Source organism: Frankliniella occidentalis, unplaced genomic scaffold (genome assembly GCF_000697945.3).
Source record: "Frankliniella occidentalis isolate FOCC.00 unplaced genomic scaffold, Focc_3.1 Scaffold13, whole genome shotgun sequence".
Classification (NCBI taxonomy): Eukaryota; Metazoa; Arthropoda; class Insecta; order Thysanoptera; family Thripidae; genus Frankliniella; species Frankliniella occidentalis.
The window spans coordinates 854,463-866,293 of record NW_026267143.1 but is presented as its reverse complement, the minus strand read 5'-3'; the positions used below and the strand labels follow the sequence as shown (position 1 = coordinate 866,293).

The window sequence follows — 11,831 nt, the reverse complement described above, 5'->3', positions numbered from 1 at the left end:
CCCCCCCGCCCCACCGAGACTAGACGATCACGTGCCAACTACTACTTCGCCAGGGCGGCGACGGATGCGGCACGCTGCGGTAAATGGGTGAAATGAAAACAGCGGCAGCAGTCGCTAGAGGGGAGAGGCGTGCGCGAGGAGGAAGGAAACTGACCCCGGGGAAGCAGAAAAGAAACGGCTCCTCTGTCTGGCCGCTGTCCACCCCATAGTCCTGCCCGGCGCAGCCGGTCCTGTCCCGACCGGGCTCGGCCTATTCTTTCGAGATGGGTGTGACAGCCGTGGCGTAAGCGAGAAGCCGCCGGTGGTGGAGGAGGAGCCGGTAGCGGGGCGGTAGCAGCGGGGCGGTTGCGGGGCGGTGGCGGGGCGGTAGCGGGGCGGTAGCGGGGCGGTAGCGGGGCGGTAGCGAGGTGGTAGCGGGGCGATATACTGGGGCGGTAGCCACAACACAAAGGCGGGGGAGGGGCAGGACGTGTCGTCCGCCCATCGCCGAGGCTGAAGGGGGTTTGGCGACAGCGTCGGAGATGTATGGGGCTTCTCGTCCAGTCCGAGCTGCAGGGGACTGCAGGGGAGTGCGCCCCATCCCACTGCACTGCAGCTGAACTTGCCCGCCTGCGCCGCGCCTGAGGCTGAGGCTGAGGGCGCGGTCACGAGCATGGTGCCCGGCGGGGTGCCCGGCGGGGTGCGCGAGGCTGCACAGTGCCTGCACCGCCGCGTCCTGCTGGCGCTGGGCTGGCGCCCGCAGCTGCGCTAGCGCCTCTCGGCCTCTTGGCCGCGCTGGCCGCCCAGCCCATTGTGCAACCCGGGGGCGCATCACGCACGGTTTAGTTGTGCCAGCGCGCCCCATGCATCACACCCGCCCCTCCGCACCCCGCACCCCGCGGTGCCACTGTACAAGGGGCGGCTCATGATGTCGGATGTCCCCACAAATAAAAATTTCACATTTCCTTGGTGTGCCAGCATTTGCGAACTCACGGACGGGACGGCCGCAGGGGATAGGGCCGGACCCGGCCTGACTGCGCAACCCGGAAATAAGGTGTTTCCAGAAAAAGCAGTCGTTCTAACCCTCGTTGATGTTGACGTTAGCCCGCTCGCCGCCACCGGTGACAGCGCCTGCAACGCACTGGGTAGGCCAACCCGCCAAGCTCCTGTGTGGAGACGACGGCCCGCCCTGACCCTGAGGGTGCAAGTGCAGTGGGCTTGCACGGTGGAGTCAGGTCAGGAGGAACAAATGTTTCCGAGCGTTGGCTAGGGGGCGTACATTGTTCAAGGGGGACCTTTCAGTTCTAGGTCAGCTCTGATTTTACACTGGAAAAAACAAAGGTGTTGAGTCGCACTTGCTTTGGTGCTTTGCTATGGGCACTAATAAACCTTAAGCACCTTATACACAGAAAACAGAAGTGTGCAACTGGCATGCCCGTGGTCGTGTTTAATTCTATGATGCATTACACTCTCAGGTGTTGAACCAAAAATATTTGAAAACTTGAAAGTGTTTAACAGTGAATTTGAACACTTGCATCTGCACGCGCAATTTTATTGACACTAGAACTCCTAGAGCGAGGATTCTCGCCCTCTGGAGGGCGAGAATTTGCACCAAATTTTCTCGCCCTCTGGAGAGCGAGGTTTGATTTTCTCGCTCGATTAGAGCAATAGATTAAGAAATGTCGCTCTATTTGCGTGATGATTGAAAAACCTCGCTCTTTTTGAGTGAGGATTTCTGAAGTTAATCTCTACATTTGGGACACTGTGTTAAGTTGTTGTACCGGGTACATTTTTCATGAAAGGTGTCGTAAATTTACAATTCAAACTTGTAAAATAACGAGCATTGGGTTTCGACTTGAAATTCGTCGACGAGCAAGGGTGCCACGTTACAAATAAAACATATCTTGTACTAAAAAGTAAATTAACAAAATATATTGACGTCTACGAGCATTTTTTTTACAGTGAAGGAAAGGGAGGGGTGGTAAGGTGATATAGAGGATAGGTGGCCGCAAGCGCTCCTATTGGGGGAACCACTTCCCTCGTCACCCAATGACAGGTCAGCGCGGGGAGGGACAGCGAGCCCCCCCGGACTCCAGCCGGCCCTCCTATGCTACCTGTACTACCTGCTAGGGATTTCAAACCGACCGGCGGAGCGGCGGGAAGGAACCGTTTTCCCCCACCTCGCCCGCTTGCGGCCACCTATCCTCTATATCACCTTAAGGGGTGGGGGAGGTCTGTGCGGGTTGACGGTGGATGGCAGAATTAGCGCACGGCCGACTGAGACTCGATGATGACGATTGTCTTGTGTTTCGCAGGCCCTGCTGCCCCGCCGGAGGCACGATGGGGGGCCCGCACGTACACTCCGTGCGCCTGCACCGGGACTTCCAGGGCCAGCCGTGGGGCATCCGCCTCGTGGGCGGAGTGGACCTCAACGCGCCGCTGGTCATCACCAGAGTAAGTCGCACCCGAATCGCATTGGCGGCAGCAGCTTTGGTAGCTGACGTCATCTCTCAGAGGGAAAACAGCCACGGTCGGCGTGCGGCGCAGCAGCGGTGGTGTCCATTTTCCTTTTAGCAAGATGCCCAATAACTCAACAATTTTTTCATGCCGGGAAATAAATCGTTGTTTCATTAATTTGTAGTCAAGAGTATAAAAATAACTCCAAAGATACTACATTTCTCGGGATCCACAGTGGAAAAGTTTCAAAGGGAATGGTTAAATCAAACGACGCAGGAAACGGAGACCACCTAATGTGGTTCCGGTGGTGGCATAGTCTCTTGGCACCACGCCGCTGACGCCGCTCGCCTTACAGCACGCGGTGCAGCCGCAGGCTTGGCCAGAGGCTTGGGCGCCCAAACACCTTACGGCTGCCCGACGGCGGCCCGCGGAGGCCAAGGTTTCGATGCAGAGCGGATTGGCGCGGCCCGCAGTGAGAGTGGTCGTGACATTTCCTTCCCGGTAAAAATAGAGGGATACAAGGAGTGGCGTGGCGTGGCGTATCCCTTAGCGGAGCAACAGCCACGTCGAGGCAAAGGAATGCCAACGCTGTGTACGAAACGGCCGAGCGATGAGCGACGTGCTATAGCCGAAACTGAAGGGGGACTATGGCCGCTACCGACACCGACATGGGGAGGGGGCAAATACGAACCGCATTGGATGCATAGGAGGTGGGCGATCTTCTTACACTCTGTTTTTCTTTGGGCCCAGTGCCAGGTCGGCAGTCCAGCGGAGGGCGAGCTGCACAGAGGCGACGTCATACGAAAGATTAACGAGTACGACTCCAGGGACCTGAGGCACAAGGACGCGCAGAGCCTGTTCAGGACTGCGGGCAACACCATCGACCTGGTCATCGTCAGGTAACATCGTTTTGTGTTTTAAATGCATTTGAACTCTTCTATTACAGAAGAGTGTGACATTCAAACCTTTAAAAGTGCGTGTCTTAATGCCACACGAAAAAAGTGGGTGACAAACATGTCACACACTCACTCCGGTGTCGGACAAGTACACACTTCTTACTATGCAAATCAAACATTTTTTGAGTACCGGTTGTCACACACTTTTCTGTGTGTGACACGTTGTTCACACACTCTTTTGTGGGACGTTTTGGCACACACTTTAAAGCATTGGAATGTCACACACTTTGAGGTGTTTGAATACTTTAAAAGTGTTGTAATCACTGTTAAAAATTTCCTCGTAAAGTTACATTTTTTGTAATTTCGAATTACAAAGTATTGTTGTAAATTTACGACAGGCCAGTTTTGCTCCGCGATACATTCCAAGTCGATACGAAGTGATTGTGATTTTACAATTTCAAATTGTAATTTTACGAACTCACATCATGGAAAATTTTCCCGTAAACTTACGACTTTTTTTCACAGTGAATGTCAATCACTTTAAAGTGTTGTAGTAGTGTCAGGCTCTTTAACGTGTTGTACTGTCGCACACTTGCAGAGACACCCTGGCCGTGCCGCCCTCCAGCACGGCGGCCAGCTCGCGCGCCAGCAGCGTGGCTCCCTCCTGCTCCACGCCCACGCCCACCTTCGCGGCGCTCAACGCCCGCCCGCCCGTGGCCGGCGGCGTGGCGACGGCCCTCGCCGCCTGCCTACCCCGCAGCCCCAACGGCGACCTCAGCCCGCTGCCGCACGCCTTCGACGGCCCCCGCCACCGCACCGACGACGACATCATGCCCATCCACAATCAGGTTGGTGCAGCTGGCGACACCGAGTTCCGGCGCCATCTCGGATTACAGTCCCCAAAATTGTCGTGTTTTGTTTACCGTTTTAAAGAGAAAGCACGAGTATTTTGAGGATTCTTTTCGAGACTGACAGCGGAAGTCGAACAATTTAGGAAGCTCGCTTCGATCACCCTACTGTCGCCAATTTAATTTCAAATCGCACGGAAATTTTAATTTTTAAAGCGCTTTAGAGCCAGAATGCTTCGAAATAGCCCGTTTCTAGCCAAAAAAGAAGCCTCTTATTTTGCTTCGGGGCAGCACTGTAGCGATCATAAACCTCCGACCGACAATACCCCGCGCAGTGGTTTCTAAAGTTAGGTTTACCCACCCCTCCTCGACTTCGATATACCCCCAAGCGAAGTGACTTCAGGCTGCTTCAGGCGCGCAGATGTACCCCACGGTGCAGAATGGGGGAAGTACCAAGGGAGTTACCCCTCGCTGCAGCAAGGCGCCGATACACCCTCAGCGAGGGGTGCGGGGTAGGGTTCCACTCGGAGCGAGACTTCGCGTCACAGAACTCTCTTAGGGCAAACCTGGGCAAACCAAGATCCTGTATTCGTTCTTTTCGTCCTGGTGTGATTTTATTTATACTGCTTTTGCAATATTAATCATTTTAAGAAAGGAGAAAAAAAAATTCCGATACCGGGAATCGAACCCGAGCCTCCTGGGTGAAAGCCAGAAATCCTAACCACTAGACCATATCGGATTGGTACGGGAGAATAGATTCTTTACTGACATTCTACGGATATACGTAACACAAGACCAGAGCAAGTATCTACCAAACAGTTAAAAAATTCCGATACCGGGAATCGAACCCGAGCCTCCTGGGTGAAAGCCAGAAATCCTAACCACTAGACCATATCGGATTGGTGAAGAAGAAGGGATACTTTTCCGACATGCTGCGAAGCTAAGAAACAGAAGACCCGAGCAAGTACCCGCCAGAGATAAAAATTTCCGATACCGGGAATCGAACCCGAGCCTCCTGGGTGAAAGCCAGAAATCCTAACCACTAGACCATATCGGATGGGTGACAACCAACTGCCGGGCACCGCACCTTATCGGCTTGAAAGGCTGACGCAGATCCCCACTGCGTCGTGTTGTCATTGTCCTTCGGCTCTCGCCTGGCCCCGGGCGGACAGGAGGGGGGGGGGGCAACCCGGAGGAGAGGATACAAGAGATTAGGGGGACTGTTAGGGAGAAAGGGACCCGGAGGGAACACTCGGGGGAAGCTATCGCAAGAGGTCTGAGGTCAGTGCCTTGCCTTGGGGCCTGCTGTGCGGCTTGCCGTGCGACTGCGTCATGGCATGTGTGATGTAATGATAGGAAGTGACGATTCTGCGCCGTCGTTAATTTACAAAAAAATTGTATACTCGTAATATATGATTTAAGCTGTAAATTTACGAGCGCACAATTTTTACTCGCCAATGGATTTTAAGTCGATACGTACTGCGTGTATTTTTGCAATTACAAATTTTAATTTTACCACTTGCTTCAAAGAAAATTTTACTGCAAACCTTCCTACTATTTTTTTTACAGTAAATCAAACTTCGAAGTGAAGAAAATGATATTTTTATTGAAACGTCTTTTTGGAGTGTGTACAATATATACGATATACAAATAGTTTCGATATTCACAAAATGACAAGTAGTAGCCCTCATCAAAAATGTGGAGATGCCGGGGATCGAACCCGGGGCCTTTCACATGCAAAGCGAACGCTCTACCACTGAGCTACATCCCCCCTCTTGCTCGCCTGATCCCGACGGCGCGCTGCCGTATCGCAGCCAGGACGACCGCGTGTCGTGGCGTGGCGGGGCGTGGCCGGGCGTGGCGGCGGGCCCGGACCCGCACGTGGCGGCGCCGAACACCGCGTGGCCCGAGCACCCTGAGCACCCGCCACAGCACTGAGACGCTGCTCGATGCTCGACTGAGCCGTACCCAGAGGCCGTACCCGTATTCCAGGCCAGCATCAGCCGTTAGAGAAGACAAAACTATGATTATTTCCAGTAGGGGACAGGCCATTAATTTTTTCCATGGACCATCTAGTCAAGTCCAATATTGAAAACATACCAGGTGGCTGATTCACGCCGCGCTCTTCTGTAGTTATGCTGTACCGCATGCACGAGTGCGGGCGCGTTGCCTACTCGCTCGGCTCGTAAGGCGCCGTGGACAGGGGCGATAGGCACGCCCGCCCGCGCACTCGTGCATGCGGTACAGTCTAACTACAGAAGAGCGCGGCGTGAATCAGCCACCTGGTATGAGCTATGATATAGTTATCCCACCACATCAAACCGTTAAACGATAAATTAAAACTACAAGTGTACGAATGGAATTCCACACGCCTGCAAGAGTGTGACAGTCGCACACTTGGGACTTTGGTTCCGGAGGGCCGCGAGGGCAGAGGGCCGGGCCGGCGCGGCCTGCGCGGGTGGAACAGGGTGGCCGCAGAGGTGGGAATGCTCTGGCGAATCGGCCGGCCGTCGCGGCGGCGTCTTGCGGCACCTAAGAATTATTTCTGTCCTGGCACATATTTTGTTGCTCAGCTGTGCCATGGCTGCCATGGGTTAGTTCGCCGACTGTGAGGGGAAAAAAAGACTAGGATACATGGACGACGTGACGGACGGGCTTGGCAAGTGGGACACTGGAGAACCTTGCTGACAGTACACTTTCAAATAAAATTGGGATTTCACGTGTGAAGAAAGGACTCCACAGTTATCCTAAATATATGCCGCACGCACGAGTGCAGGCGGGCTTGCCTATCGCCCCTGTAGTTGGAGCCTTACGGTGCGAGCGGGTAGGCAACCCGCCCGCTCTCCCGCGTGTGGTAGTGTGACTACAGAAATGAGCGGGGTTAATAAGTCACCCGGTATGTGTTCAGTACACATTTGAAGCGACAGAGCCGTTATCTTTGCAACATGAAGACTAACAAAGTCCACTGGTATTTCCCCTCGCATTAATCATGTCGTAGATGCGAGTGAGTATTAAGGGATTCCCCGAAAAAATCTTAACATGTTGTTCCTGACCTTATTTTGGACAATGTCAGCATATGGGTTTCCCAATAATTCTGGGTATTTTCTTGTACAACGTGGAAACGAATGCCCGACTCAGAACTTGGGACACAGTTGTGTGGTACGCCCTGGAAACTCAAGTGGGTTAATGTTGTACACTTGAAGGTGAGTGAACGCCATTCGTACACATGGACTCTCAAGTGTGTGCACGTCAAAGGAAAATTCACACCTTTACTTTCTCAAGGGTGTACGGATAGGTATTCACACACGACTTGCGTTTCCAGTGCTGTTGCTTATCATCAAACGGCCGAAAAGGTTGCGTGTCGTCATCAGCAACTGAGACACAGCGGTGAAGGGCTACGTAGCAGAGACCACACTACTTGGGCGGTGCTTGATCGACTCCATAGCTTGTAGTGGATCTATCAGCCGGTATGGCTCGCGCGGACTTTGAAGAGGCGCATCCTAAGGCTGCCGGATGCCGCTCTATCCGACCACGCTGCTTGCTTGCCTGGGCTCCCGGCCAAGTGGTTTTAAGAAATTGCGGCATTCCCTGCTCGAGTCTGCTGGCCCGGTGCGGCGCCGTGCGCGTGCAGCGCCGGCCCGCGGCCAGACAAAACTTCGCGAAACTAGCGGAGAGGGTGGCGTGAAAATTATGGCTATTGCGCTCCGTGTAAGCAGCTCATTTCAAAAAATCAACAAGCTTGTTTCGCCCGGTCTTGTTTTCTCCTGGCGTAGTTCAAGTACTGTTGACGGAGCACCAGGGCCGTTTAGCCCAGCCTCTGCACAAGCGTCAGCGCCGGTAGTGTTCGGCTCGCAATTAGTCCCGGCAGCACCTGTTGGCAGCTCCGCCCCGCCCCGAGCCCGCCCCGCACAGGATTGTGGCAGCGGCCCGCCCGCTGGCAACGGCATGTTGTGCCGTCCAAGCAGCTGAAAACATCCAACTGACGCGGGGGTGACGATAATAAGGGAATGGCACCCACCCGCTACCAGCTAGATAGGCGCTATTGTCATTAGTACTGTTCCAGACAGGCAATTCCAGATAGGGGTGCTTTGAGGAGGTGGACTTGGCCGCTTGCATCACGGAAGAACCGTAAAGCGGTAAAGCGGGACTAAGTTCTGAACTCACGAATGACAGGTCGTGCCTACAGCCGAGCACTGGTAAAACAAGTGTGCAATATTTGCATACCAAACGTGTGCAAGTTTGTGATTTAGCACATTACATGGTGTTTAACTCAAGTTGCACACTTGCGTGGTGCGCAAATTTTAGACGTTTAAACGTTTAAATTCTGCACACTTGGACACACACAGTGCTATGCTGTCAATATGGTGCAGGTGTGCAGCTGCTATACGTTTCGGAAGTGTCGAAAGTTTAAACACCAATTGACGTAGAACATAGTTCGACACCACAAAGTGTCGAGAAAATGCACACTTGAACTTAAACGTCAATTGACGTGCAAAATTAAACACTTGTTTTACCAGTGAGTGGCCAGCGGTACCGGCCCATCACATCAAGTATCACACGGCTGAAAAGCCATGGCCAGTGGAGCGCGAGAAACATCACCGGGGCGGGATTAGAACCAGCGAGCAGGCTCATGCCGGGCCAGGCCAGGAGGCTACACTGTTAAAAATAGTTGTGAAATGATGATATTTGTGCTAATGACAGTTCTGTTTTAAAACAAGATAGTTGTTTCCAATCAAATATATTCAAAATCATGGAATTGTACATGTATTTTGCCCACCATCGGAAATAGGGCACGATCCATGTCTTCAGATTACAACTCCTGTATTGTAAACTTTCTTAGCAACACGTGTTGTTGAAAAACAAACAAATTTGTGATGTAACAACATTTTTGTTCTTAAAAGCGAAATACATCACAAATTCTTGATGCACATCTTTTTAAAAGTTTTCATTTCGGAAAAAGTCTATTGTTGAATTACAAAATGTGTTGTTTAAAAACAACATGTGTTGCTATGAAAGTTTACAGCACCGGTGTTGTAAATTTACAACATAATTTTTAACAGTGTACCGACCACGAAAGACTGGTACTGAACACTGTTCCCGGCGGCATCCACATCTCAGCTGTCGCTGACGCCCGAAGACACTTTGGCCAGCATCGCAGGAAAATGATCGGGGACGGGATTCGATCTATACCGACCAGGCCCACGCTCTGCCAATGAACACGCTTCGTACGCTCGGCTGCCGGCTCGTCTTTCCCCGGAAAACTTATGAGCTCGGTCCTGCCTTCCCAAGGAACAGAGATTGGTCACGATGACGTCAAAATGACGTCAAAACGAGGTCAAGAAGTCATTGGTCAAAATGACGTCACCAAAATTTTAAAAATGACGTCATTTTGACGTCATTTGACGTCAAGATGACCCTTTTACGAAACCGCTAGTGACGCCTCCGTGATGTTATTTCGACGATTGTAAGGAGTGACATGTGAGATGAGATCCGTGCTCTGTAATATAGAATGGTACATTTTAAAGCACCGTACGGCCGGTTATGTTTCGCGCATGCTAGAAGACATACCCCAAGGAGGAAGGCAGAGTCAGCATGACATCAAAATGACGTCAAAATGACCTTCAAGGTCAAAATTGGGGACCATTTTGACGTCTTCGTGATGTCAAAATGGTCCCCTACGTTGACTTTAGAAGTCATTTTGACATCATTTTGATGTCATGCTGACTTTGCCCTCCTCCTTGGGTACAATAGTGAAAAGGTGGAGCTTGAAACGGCAACCCATGGTCCGGCGCGAAAGGATTTGTTGGTGTTTATCTGGCAGTGCCACTCAAACAACATCTAACCGAAAAGCAGCTTTTACTTAAATACCAGTGACTGGCCTGTAGAACTGGGCCATCGTAAAAAGTAACATACGGAGTTTGCAATGTGGTGAACACATGCACAAGATAGGTTAGCGAGATTATGTCTAAGTCCACTTCATAGGAATTTGTACATCACTTATCATAAACTTAAACCCCACACAACTAGCGATTCTACGTATTATGCTCGCTAATCCTAGAAATCAACAGAGACGAGAAAACACACAATACATCATCAAATAAGAGATTGCAACCGAGGGCACAAAATGGCAAAGTTGCTGCTGGCGTTGGCGCTCTTTTAATCAACAACAAACCTTTGACTGCTCATTCGCATTGTGATTCACATTTCTTTGCGCTGAAGTTGGAGGATACTGTTCACAGAGTTTTGAGTTGAAATAGAAAGTAAAGGCATGTAACGAACTCTGATCAATCGGAAATACGCCGCAGTTGACACTTTTCTACTGTTTTAAAACAAACATGGATGTTATCGGCTTCGTCATTTTCACGTCACTCATCGTCATTAGGTTTTTGAAGTCATATTTAGGTCACATGTCATCATTCACGGAATGTATTGACCATTCGTGATCAAAAAATGGTCATTTGGACGTGATCGTGACCAATCTCTGTTCCTTGGGTTACGGCACACAGGAAGCGACTAAAAAAAAAAAAACTGCCTTGGCCGGGAGTTGATCTTACTGTTAGGGTTGACAGTTATTGGTTCGGATAAAGCTGCATGCGGTCGAGCCGAAGGCGGCCGGTTGCCTCTCCCGCCACCTCTCCCTGCCTCCGCGCCTGCACGCCAGAGCGTAGGCAATCTACCGAGCTGCCGCGTATTCTTCCGGACACCCGGTGTCACCCAGGAATTATTAGCAATGGCAACCATCTTATGGCTGCGTCAGGGAGCACCAGAAAATATGGTTGAGACAAAAATGACAACGTGATGGAAACCATAATTTTAGTTCTCACAATCACGGTAATGTTGCATCAACCATATTTACGGTGCTCCCTAAAACTATACACGATGGTCGCTATAGATCGAGGGGGCAATAACTCCGGGAATCATGTGTACACCTGCCTGGGAATCATCAATACCACCTTATAAAACTAGAAAGGAGGAGTAGGGTCGCTGCGGTTTAGCGGGTTGCAAACAACACAGGAGCTGTCGTTCCCTAAAAGCCATGACAAGTTGTAACGTTTCTCAGCAGTAACGGAGAGTAACGGAGAGTAATAAACTCACATTCCGGTAGAAAACGGTCGACAACCCCTTAAGATTATTACCATAATAACTGCACGAAGCGGCACAAGTTTCATCTACACAGCTACGAACGGATGGGTAACATTATCGCCTGGATTGGAGCCAATGCCGACGGAAACAACCCGCAGACGTCAAACCCTGCTGCCAGCACGTTACTAATTTCCCAGAACCGAAATAAAACACATTGAAAATTATGTTTCATCGGTGTAATTTTGATCTTTCTATATAGTTTACACCCCCCCCCCAATCTTCCCCAGAAAAGAAGAGAAAATCTTCAGCTCTTGAAGCTGTGTACTGGCTCCTGGTAATAAATAAGAAGGTTGCTCTCCTAATGGCGCTGTCAGCGCCGATCTCATTCGCTTTGCCTCAGGGGAGATGAATGGCAAACCATCCGAGCCCCCCCCCCCACCTCCGTGGGGCACCTCGCGTCGCGCCACGCACAACAGGTAGCAGGGAGCAAGCAGCAGGTAGCAGGGAGCAAGCAGCGGGTAGCAGGGGCGAGCAGCAGGTAGCAGGGAGCAAGCAGCAGGTAGCAGGG

At 51.4% G+C, this 11,831-nt stretch overlaps 1 protein-coding gene and 4 non-coding genes across 9 annotated transcripts in view; 1 reads left to right on the top strand and 4 right to left on the bottom strand.

Moving 5' to 3' along the window:
• Nucleotides 1-11,831, top strand: part of LOC113217641 (PDZ and LIM domain protein 3) — a 32,068-nt gene that overhangs the window by 4,879 nt on the left and 15,358 nt on the right. For all 5 annotated transcript variants that reach the window (XM_052263652.1, XM_052263650.1, XM_052263649.1 and 2 more), the window contains exons 2-4: nucleotides 2,295-2,433; nucleotides 3,187-3,335; nucleotides 3,931-4,180. In XM_052263652.1, coding sequence (XP_052119612.1) covers nucleotides 2,320-2,433; nucleotides 3,187-3,335; nucleotides 3,931-4,180 — 513 coding nt within the window. In that variant the 5' untranslated portion in view covers nucleotides 2,295-2,319. The remainder of the gene's footprint in view (nucleotides 1-2,294; nucleotides 2,434-3,186; nucleotides 3,336-3,930; nucleotides 4,181-11,831) is intronic.
• On the bottom strand, nucleotides 4,848-4,919 carry Trnae-uuc (transfer RNA glutamic acid (anticodon UUC)). Its single transcript has one exon. It is a non-coding gene; the product is annotated as a tRNA-Glu (tRNA).
• Nucleotides 5,008-5,079, bottom strand: Trnae-uuc (transfer RNA glutamic acid (anticodon UUC)). The gene has a single exon. It is a non-coding gene; the product is annotated as a tRNA-Glu (tRNA).
• Trnae-uuc (transfer RNA glutamic acid (anticodon UUC)) lies at nucleotides 5,166-5,237 on the bottom strand. Its single transcript has one exon. It is a non-coding gene; the product is annotated as a tRNA-Glu (tRNA).
• Nucleotides 5,880-5,951, bottom strand: Trnaa-ugc (transfer RNA alanine (anticodon UGC)). The gene has a single exon. It is a non-coding gene; the product is annotated as a tRNA-Ala (tRNA).